We start from the raw sequence: 10790 nt of genomic DNA, 5'->3' as shown, positions 1-10790 counted from the left end.
CACCGCCCCGACTGCTCTAGCCAATCCCCCCGGAGCTCGCGGGCGGGGGGCCAATCCGCGCGAGGCGGCCGCACGTGACAATGCCCACCGCTCTGGGCATGCGCTCTGGAGCCTTCGACGGGGCAAACGCTGCGGCGCACCGCGGAGGCCTCGTCCCGCTAGCGTGTTGCAGGCCTTGATGGGGGAGCCGGCCATGACCACGCAGAGAACATGGTCAGCAGCCATACTCTTCAAACTTCTTCTTTTTTTTTTTTTTTAAGATTTTATTTATTTGCGAGAGAGAGAATGAGAGAGAGCATGAGAGGGAGAAGCAGACTCCCTGCTGAGCAGGGAGCCCGATGTGGAACTCGATCCCGGGACTCCAGGATCATGACCTGAGCCCAAGGCAGTCGCTTAACCAACTGAGCCACCCAGGCGCCCCTCTTCAAACTTCTTTAAAGCTCTCTCCCCTCCCCATTCCTTGTGCTCGCCCTCCCTCCTCGCGGTCTGTAGACAACACCCCAAGGGCTTCACTCAGTCCCTAACTCCTCTAGTCCCAGACTTCACTCTTCCTCTCCTGATTTACTCTCCAGCATCAAACCCAACCCTCCTCAGCTTCTGTCTTCTCTCTTCCCCTGTATGACCACTCCTTTGCTCTGTACTCGCGGTTTCCTCTTCACGAGCATCTCCAGCTGCTCCTTATGCATTTCAGAAGGCCCCATCTTCAGGGTACCATCTGGGACGATCTTACCCCACTTCTTGGTCCCAACTCAGAGCTGACTTAACTAACTCTAACCTGCGTCTCAGGCTCAGACCTCCCTTGAATTCCAGAACCACATCCAAGTTTCGGCTGGGGTCGTTTCTTGGGCGTCTCATGCTGAACATATCCAGTTTGGCATACTTCTTCCCTCCCAACCCCAAACCTGCTTCTCTTCTCCCTTCCTACTTGATCAGCGATGTCACCACCAACCACCGCAGCCACATTGATAAGGGGGTCCACCCTGGATTGCTTCCTCTCTGTCGCCCTCCACACCCATTCACCCCGATCAACCTGAGATCCATGGAGTGTATCTGAGAAGTCAAAAGAGATTTTTCACCTCCCACTGCCAAACCACCAACCCTCTCCCAGCGTAGGCCCTCACTTCCTCCTGCTTTGAGGTCAGAGAGCAAGATGGAAACAATCAAGGAGGAAAAAAAATTTTAGCCTAGGGGTGCAAACAGATATGATACACATGGGTTCAAATCTTCATTCTACTTCCTGATGCTGTGTGCTTCTCTCCCACTCCCCCTGCTTGTGTTCCCTCTCTAGCTGGGTCTCTGTCAAATAAATAAAAATCTTAAAAAAAAAAAAAAAGACTTTACTTTGAAATATATAGTATTTGCCTTTATATACAGCACAAATCCTCTGAGGGGTCAAACAGACCCCTAATTAATCCCCCCCACCATGTTATGCTAATAATACTTCACACTATATGTACTTATTTGTATTTTTTAAAGTTGTATTGGCCCCCTCCTCTGTGCCAGGCACTGCCAAGAGAGATATAAAAAGGGACATTGTCCCTGCCCTCAGGGCTCCCAGTGTAATGAGGACTTCAGCCACAATGAGAAATTTCAATCTAACAGGCTCTGCTGGAGGGATATTGGATGCTGTGGAGCCCAGGAAAGGCTTTCCATAGGAGGGAACATATGAGCAAAGCCCTGAGTTCACAAGCATCCCCCAGCAAGGGCCAGAGACAGCTGTATGAGGGTCTCCAGCCAGTGGGCACAGAATCTACCCAGAAATAAGGATGGCCACTTCCAGCCATGGATGCCCGGTCTTCTACCCCCCAGGGTGGCGGTGAAGCTGACATCTTGATGTGCTCAGCCAGGGGTGAGAGGTACTCCCAAATGCCCATCTGGAAACGTAGGCCTCCTCTCAAAGGAGACAGGCTTGAATGACTCACTGGGCACATAAAAAAGCCTTTTGCATTGCGGCAGGTCCTGATAGAGGAGGTGGCCTTGCAGGCACGCCTGGGGCCTGGCTCCTTGGCAATCCCCCTAATTGTAGCTGTTAGGATGTGCATGCCAGGCACCTCTTGGTCCCTCCTGCAGTCTCAGGGCAGCATACCTCCCTGTAAGAGAACAAACTGGCATGGTTGATGGGTATCACCTGTGGGCTTCATAGCCCAAGTCCACCCACCCACCCCAGATAGTGCTGCTCCTAAGAACCCAGGAGAATGTTCTCTCCAGAGTCTGACCCTCCCCAAGCCCTCAAGGAGGGCTGGGTGTAGTTCACCTGCACATGCTCAAAGTTGAGCTGGGTCTGAGCCAGGCAACACAGTGGGTCTCCATTTCTCCACAAGGCCCTGACCGAACCTGGAGTCCCCAGTCTTACCCAGGGAGTTAGTGTGGAAAGATCTTCTTCAAACCAGAGCTTTTCTGAATCCAGGGCCTCTGCCCCTTGCTCCTGTCCAGCCATAACCTAGAAGGAGAATTTATGGGAGGATCCCCCAGCTCTGCACTCACCTAATCCTCTGATGGAGGGTCCAGCCCAGTTCCGCACCTGCTCCTAACTGCTAGGAAGTGGAGTGAGGCCCCAAAACTCCCTCCCTTCAGGCGCTATGGGTGGTGGGCTGGGCCTGACCGATGCCCTTTCATCATTGCACTGCTTCCCAGTGGCCCACAGTAGTGCAACAGGGAAAGAGTGTCAGGCAGGCCTGCCAGCGCCTCTCCCGGTGGTGGTCCGGTGGTGGTCCGTGAGGATCTGAGACCTGGAATGCAGGCCCACTGGGGTGGGGCTTCTGCCTTGGGGGAAGGGTGCCCTCTGACCCTAGAGGCCCAGGCCTGGCCAGGATCTCAAGTTTCCATGGAGAAGGGAGTGAGGCCAGGGAAGGGGGGGCGGGGAGAGGGCCTGCAGGCCCAAGGGGCCCGGCCTGGGGAGGGGGTTGGTAGTGTGGGGAAGGAGGGGTTCCCAAGGCTGGTCCTAGATGCTTTGACAATATCATTGCACTGCTTCTCAGAGCACAGTAGTGCAACCTCGTCAGAGCACCTGGGGCCAGCTGGGGGGACCCCCACGGCCCCCAGTAAGCTCAAGGCGGGAAGCTCAACCGTGGGTGGGTGGGGTGGGACTAGGGGCCCTGTCCTGGACCTCAAGGCAGGGAGGATTTCGGCAGGGCTGTGGTCCTGGAGGTCGTCGGAAATGTCCCGGCCCTTCCCCAGCACGCTCCACATTGCGGTGCGGGAGAGACCCCAGACTGAGGGGTAGCTCCAACCCAGGAGCGGGAGCGGACGGGGGAGGGGGCAAACACACAAAGGAGAGGGACCCGCGCTCCACCGCAGTCCGAAGCCCACTCGCGCACGGAGCGAGGGTGGGTACAGCCCGACGACCCTACGTCCTCACTCGGTCTGCGGCTCCGAGAGAAGGAGGGTGGCCCGGTTCCGAACGACGTTCCCCTGCCGGCTCAGGCCCCCATCCCTGGCCCCTAGCCCCCAACTTGGGCTCCAGTCCTAAAGATTCTCTTCCTGGCGGCCCAGAGCGAAGCAAAAGAACAAGGGAGGCTTCCCGCCCTTCTGGAGTCCCCTGCCCGGAGAAGGCGCCCGGGGTCCGGGCTGCGCCCCTCCGCACAGTCCCGCCGGGTAGGGCCGCCCTGCCTGTGCCCTTCACCTCGGACCCTGCTACTCACGCGGCGGAACGCCCCTTCCAAACCAGGCCGGACAGGACGCGGAAGGTTAGCGAGAGAAAGGTCCTGGCGGTTGGTCGCTCCCGTCATCCCCATTAGGACGACCCCGCACCTCGTGGCGCCCTCTCGCTCGCCGGCTCCATCTTTAACTCGCTGACAGTCGGCGGGGCCCGGCCCCCGGCTTCTTAGCATAACGCCGCGCTCATTGGCCGGAGCCGGAGCGGGGCTTCGCCTCCTGCACGCCTATTGGCTGAAACAGGAACGATTTCAAAATAGCCTCCGGGCTCCGATTGGCCGGGAGCGGGCCAAGTCCCCGGCTCCGTGGTTTTAACAATGAGTACTACAAACACTTTCTCCCCATTCATAACTTATCAAAAGGAATTTTGCCCGCCTTTTCTCAGCTCCAGTCTCCGCGAGTTTAATAGCGGCGCGGGCAAGAGCACTTGGAAGCCCGGAGGGGGGCGCCGTCCGCGCAGCTGAGCCCACTGGGAAGAGGCCTGCGATCCTGGGAAAACGCCCGAACCCTCTGTCTAGTTCTCTGTGGAGCAGGGCCGCGGGCTGCTTCATTATGCGTGCTGACATCGCTCCCCGTGCCTCCCGGACAAGATACTCGGCTGCAGTGGGCTTCCCGGCTGAGGTAGCCCCCGCTCCCCAACCAACCCCACCTCATCGCCTGGCTTGACCTGAAGCCACCCGGTTAGGCCTGGGCTGCAGAGATCTGGTCCTGGAGCCCGTGAAGCCTTGTGGATCTGGGGGAGGTAAGGGGAAGAGGGTGCCAGCTTGAGTCCCCCCCGCGATTGCTATCCACTTTGTGGATACACATTAAGTGCCTACCCAGAGCTGATGACCCATAAGGATACACACCGTTCAGCCTTCACACAGCTGCAGTGTGTGTATGTATGTGTGTTGGTGCGGGGTTGGGGGGGGGAGTGTTAGGCTACAGTGCATCACTACTTCCCCCCCTCCCCCATTTTATTCTCTCAGTCCAACGGCTGAGAGCAAAAGTTTCTGAGGCAGGTATAGCTGGGTTAAATCTTTACCAACCTGCTGCCTCCTCTGCAAAATTAAGACAATTGAACCTGCTTCATAGAATTGTTGCCAGGAGCAAATGAGATACTGTGTAAATCGTTGGCCAAGTGCCCGACACTTAGTGTTCAGTAAATGCATGCTCTGCTGCTGCAATTTAATTTTTGGTCTTGTCCTGCATTCTGTCTAGAGCCATCTTAAGTGCTCCCACAGCTTCAGCCTTGGTTCCCCAAGGATCCTACATGCTGTACACTGTTTGCTTCTGCTATTCGTCTAGGTGTACCACAATCATGTCGCAGGTCAGGTAAGTGATGGGAGAGGAGCTTAAACTTGTAGACAATGCTTGATGCGTTTGGCAATGGAGGGATCAGAAGGTCTGTGTTTGACCAGAGCAGGAGCTCATGGGTTGAAAGGGTGGGGAAGTAATGGTCCAGGGCCTACAGTGTGAGCCACTTCTCATCAAGTCTCACAATTGGCTAGAGCTTTTCTCACACCCCCATAAGGCCAATTGATTTCTCACCTGCAAGGTGCTCTGCCCACACTCCTCCAAGCCCTTCCCACCAGCTGCTACGCCCAGGTTCTCCTTGGGCTCTTGTATTCTCATTCAGAAAGTGGCACTCTGTACCCCCAGCAGCTCCCTTAAACCCCTCCCCTCCTACATATACAGCCCCACCTGGGCCAAGGTAGCAAGTCCAAGAAGTCTGTAGTATCCCCCATAACCTCTAGAGGTCACCTACACACCAGCAAAACTAACTGTTCCCTTCCTTTATTAGGGCCCTCCTGTTTATTGTTCCTGACTTTAAGTTGCAATGCTTTGCCTGCCGGAATTGTGCCTCTCCGTCCAGGAAGCCTTCTCAGGTCTCTACAGGTAGCAGGTCTTTGTGGTTACCTTCCCTTGCAAAATCTTTTGAAGTTTTGTTATCTCCTTGGGACCCTGGAAAGTTGTAGTGGGGGCTGGAGATGCCACATGCCCAGGCAGGCTAGGGTGTGAGAATTTAACACAAAGGCTCATGGACCTCAGGGGCTAGGGAACTGGGGTCACCTGCCATCAGACCATCAAAGGGTGGAGAGGGGTGTTGTGATGGCAATGTTGGAATACTTGAAAGAGCATCAAGGTTTGGATGGGTTGAACTGTCATTCCGTGCTGGAGACAAGAGGTTTTGCACTAAGGAAGAGATGGTGAACCAGGTCAGGGAGGCTGGCACCTCCTGGTCACCCCCAGGCTTACAGCAAAACACAATCACAGACTAACATTCTTTAATCACAAAGGCACTTAAGAACCCCTACAAACCCAAAGTCTCCACCAAGAGTGGTCCTGCAGATGCCCCACCCTGCTACCCTCCATCCACCCATCCATGGCACTCAGAGTTCATCGTGACCTGCAGAGGGATCCACACTGGGCTTGATGAAGATGCCTTCCATGGCCTTCCACGTGTTGTGTGTATTGGCACTGGACATGCCATGCACTTCGTGCTGCCCACGGATGGGGCTCCCATATTGCTCTCCAGTGACTGACAGGAACACAGAGGTGCCCACGTGCTGGAAGCGCACAGTGGCCTCTCGCTCCCAGTGCTGCCCTGAGCAGCGCACGGTCCACAGATCCAGGTCGTCACCCTCACCGTCTTCCCCAAAGGCGCTCACCTCCTATGGGTGCAGGGGATAGAAGGACAGTGCTCACCAGAGGCACACTGAATCCCCTGTGGTCACTTTGGCAGCAGCACTCACACCCAGGGCACTGGGCCTTGAGTCGTTCCCTATACCCTTCTGAGCCTCAGCTTCCACAGCTGAAAAATGGGACACTACTCCTGTCACCCCCAGCATCCAGTAGGCTCTCCCCAACACGGTCTCTTCAAACACATGCACATCCTACCCCATCTGTCTGGGCGATAACCACTGGCACCCAAGTAGCTAAGACCTCCTCCTCTCTCCTTCATGTTCCCCTTCCTAACCTCTCTGAGCCTCACTCAGCATGACATCCAACCCCTAGGCCGATAGGTCTCTATTTCATACTCTCTCTTCTGACAAGTCCCCCAAGCAGCCTCTGTTCCTCCCCAATCCCTCCCTGACCCCACAACCCCCTTATACCCCAACTCCACCCCTCCACCTCTCCATCTTCCAGTTCCAGTGAATTCCATTGGAGCACAAGCTCTTCCCCAGGCCAGGCAAAGCCCCAATTCCTCCCCTCTGTGGCCTGGAGAACTACTCATCCTTCCAGACCCAACCTGCGTTTCTCCTCCCCTGCCAGGTTTCATATTCCCCACCCCAAAGGCCTTGTGAGTCCCCTTCCTGGGTCCAACCCAACCCCAGGAGATAAGCTATCCAGCAGATCTCTCTTCCTGTCAGCTGCCCCGCAGAGGTGGTGCTCAGTAAACATTTCTGAATTGAAATTCCCATTTCACACAGGAAGCTGAGGCTCAGAGCCACTGAGAGGAAGAGTCTAGATTCTGTCCCTGCCCCCCCCACACACACACACAAGGAGCCTCTCTGGGGCGAGGGCTCACCTGGTTGTTGGACAGCGGCGACGGAAAGTGGTGCGTGTGCAGGTTCTTGCCAGTTAGCACGTGCGTGAGCCGAACCGCCTGCCCGCAGCGCACCGGGGACCCGCGCGAGCACCCGCCGTCCGACCCACCGCGGATCCGCCAGTAGCTATTGGCGTCGTCCGACGCCTCCACGCCAGTCACCGACTGTTGGCCGCTGCCTGAGGGGCGACACCCCACCCCACCCCGAGGTCGCGGTCAATCTCTGAACTCCCTACCCTTGACCCAGACACCATAAACTTTCCAAGACAACCTCAATCCTGGGACCCCAACGGCTCACTCCCAGCCCCCAACTCTGGCCCTTGGCCCCTGGCTGAACTCCCAAGTCCCTTGGCCTGCAGCTCCCGGACGACCCTCCTCGACCCCGATATCCCGACGACCCCCTTAAAACGGCCGGTCCTTGGCCCCCTTGGTCACCCAGCCAGGCTCCTTGATGACCCCCAGACTCGTAGCCCTGCAGAGTCCCCCAAGACCACCCCACCTTCAAACCCCCGGCCCCGGGCTCCGCCCCCCTGATGATACCCCAGTCCCGGGCCCCGCGCACCGGATCCGTATTTGATGTCATGCGAGTGCAGCCGCACCCTGTGTTGCGTGTTGAACAGCTTCAGCACCGACCCGCAGGTCACGAGCCCTGCGCCGGTCTTGGCGGCACCGCTGCTCGGCACCAAGAGCGTCAGCAGCAGCCCCAGAAGCGCCGGTCCGGCAGCTCTGCCGCGGCCCGCGCTCCACATCGCCCCGGCCGAGCTCCGGCAGCTCAGGCCCATGGGACGCTTCCGTCTCCGCCACCAGCCAATCCGGCTCTGACAGAGCCTGTATGGGCAGCCAATCGCCAGCCAGCACGGCGTTCCGCCTGCATTGCCATTGGGTCGGCATTGAGTGGACCCGCCCCCGGCTTGCCAGAGCGGCGACTGGGAGGGGGCTGGAGACACGAGGAGGGCTTTGATTGGTCCACGCTTCCAAGGACTCACCAATGAATGCTAAGGGAAGTTGGTGCGGCGCCGAGAGGTTAGAGAGACGCTGCGAAGCGGCGCTGTAGTTTCGGACGACCCACCCAGGGGCCGCTGAAACCCTGGACACCTGGCTGGGGATCACAGGACCCTGCGGGCACGTGTTCACAAAACCCCTTGATCTTGGATCGTCGGGCTTTCAATCACGATCTTTCCTCTCAACTCTGGGTCCTCAGCTTCAGGGTTCCTGGACCACTAGATTTTGTGGTCACGAGGTCGATGGATCTCAGATACTGGATAACTTGGTTCTTCAGTCCCTGGATCCCGGGATTAGTTAATTCCCCAGTCATTCGGTCATTGACACCTTTCTGAGAATGGGTCACCTCAGTCCCTGGACCCTGGGGTTTTTTAATTCCCCTGGCAACTCACTGACTCTTTCCAGGGCAGAATCACATGCACTCGGCCATTGGGCAGCAGAGGGCAGCAGGGATCTGTGGTGTTGAGGATAATGATAGGTTCTCACCAGAAAGCCCCAAAGTTTCTTAGGAAACCAGAACCCTGGGAGACCAAATGACTGTGGGTACTAAGTGTGCCAGGTTTCTGATATGAGTGGGTCGCTGTCTCAGTGCCTTCTCAGAGGGCTGTCAGCTCAATCTTCAAGGGAGGAAAACTTATACGACTGTTTATTTATTCATTTGTGGAACATTCTTATGTTGACTTAACTCCAGGCCCTGTGCTGGGGGCCACTGGGGAACTGGCTCTGGGCTACATTACTCAATAGGCTGACTACCCGTGCACTTGAGGCACCAACAAAGCAGGGAGAAAAGTTTAATTAAATCATTCAGAATTTTGCATTCAAAAAATCCAGAGTAAAGTCATTTTAATTACAGCAACATGTAATTTGGGGGTTTTTGTGTTTAATAGTGTTTCTATTTTGAATTACATATGGGATAAGACACTTGATCTTTTCAGGGTTTAGGGTGTCTAAATTGCTAAAGGTCTGCCCTGGCAATGGCAGACCCTGCACTCACTTGAGGGGCCTCCACTCCACGGTGGAGGGGCTAGAGTATAATCTGGGAAGCAATGGATATGTCCTCTTGGGCATACCAACAAGCATCTCAGACTTAATATGTCCAGAGCAGAATTCTTGGTCTCCTCCCTCAAACTTCTCCCCCCTCTCCCCAAGGCTTCTGAGTCTCAGTAATGGCACCTCCATTTGCCTTGATTCAGCCCCCAAACTGGGACTTATCTTTAATTCCTCTCTTTACCACATTTCTCACATCTCATCCAACACATCTTGATGGCTCTAAATCCAAAACAGATTGTAAAGCATCTCTCCTGCTTTCCTTATCACCACCCTAATCCAAGACACTCTCCAGATGGATATCTATCGATATCGGTATTGCCTCTCCAGATATGGACCATTGCCTCCTGATAGATTTCAGTACTTCCACTGCTCAGTCCCCTCCAAATCACTCTCCACACAGGGAAATGATTTATACCTTAGAAAGCATATATCAGGGGGCACCTGGCTGGCTCAGTCAGTAGAGCATGTGACTCTTGATGTCAGGGGTTATGAGTTCATGACCCACGTTGGGTGTGGAGCCTACTTTAAATTTTTTTTTTTTTTTTAATCAGGGGTGTCTGGCTGACTCAGTCGGTGGAGCATACAACTCTTTATCTCAGGGTTGTGAGTTTGAGCCCCATGCGGGTGTAAGGATTACTTAAAATCTTAAAATATATATATATATATCAAATCATGCCAGACACCTGCTTAAAGCTGCCAACAGCTTCCTACTGCATATAAGACCAGAGGATGGTGAGGACACAGCAGGCAATCTCCCCCACAGGCAAAAACAGGATTCCAAGTATAGCAAAGACCCCAGAACTGGAGTAAGAGAAGACAACGTGGTTGTCCCTCGACTTTCTCAGGGCCTCATGCCTTCTCGCAGCTATTCCCTTTCCCTGCCTACCCCCTGCAGACCACCTTCCCCAGCTCACCCTATGGGCAGATGCTCAGGGCAGATTATGGTGTCTCCACAGACCTCCACTTTCCAGTCACAGATTGTCTTCAGGTTCACATGCTCATCTGCTCAACTTGGTTCCAGGGATTGCTCAAGGTGCAATCAGCTACGGGGCGGGGAGCGGGGGGGTGGTAAGCTGGCCTCCAAATATGGCTAGGAACAATTCCTCCCATCCCCATAGGTGTAAGCTGCTTCTCTCATCAAGACATGGACTCTCTCATCAAAACACTGAATCTGGGCCAGCATGGCAATTTGCTTTGACCAAGAGAATGGCACAGAAATGCTGTTTTGGGACTTCGGAGCACAAGCTGCAAGAGGACTAGTGTTTCTTGCTTCACATTCTCTAGATATGTGCTTCTGAGGCCAGGGTGGGGATATGTTCTCTTCCCCCCCCCCCCTTGAGGACTTGGCAGAGAGCCTTGGAAAGTTGAAAGGTATCGTGCAGGCTACCGTGTCTCAGAGCCCTAGGGCTCCCCTCCAGGCTCTTTTCTTCCCCCCTCCCCCCGCCCCAGGCTCTTTTATGCAGACAGAGTTTCTTTTTTTTTTTTTTTTTTTAAGATTTATTTATCTGAGAGAGAGAGAATGAGAGAGAGAGAGCACACGAGAGGGGGGAGGGTC

At 55.2% G+C, this 10790-nt stretch overlaps 1 protein-coding gene across 1 annotated transcript; it reads right to left on the bottom strand.

The window, feature by feature from the left end:
• Nucleotides 1–5904: 5904 nt before the first annotated feature.
• Nucleotides 5905–7974, bottom strand: SDF2L1 (stromal cell derived factor 2 like 1). Its single transcript, XM_006751418.3, has 3 exons — nucleotides 7746–7974; nucleotides 7166–7362; nucleotides 5905–6308 (listed from the first exon to the last, which is right to left on the bottom strand). Exons 1-3 carry the CDS (start codon nucleotides 7963–7965, stop codon nucleotides 6027–6029), a joined length of 699 nt encoding a protein of 232 aa, XP_006751481.1. The 5' UTR covers nucleotides 7966–7974; the 3' UTR covers nucleotides 5905–6026.
• Nucleotides 7975–10790: the final 2816 nt, after the last annotated feature.

The sequence above is a fragment of the Leptonychotes weddellii genome, chromosome 13 (genome assembly GCF_054177405.1).
Source record: "Leptonychotes weddellii isolate Sample4059 chromosome 13, ASM5417740v2, whole genome shotgun sequence".
In the NCBI taxonomy this organism is placed as follows: Eukaryota; Metazoa; Chordata; class Mammalia; order Carnivora; family Phocidae; genus Leptonychotes; species Leptonychotes weddellii.
Note: the sequence above shows the minus strand (reverse complement) of the source record. Positions and strands in the feature narration are given on the sequence as shown.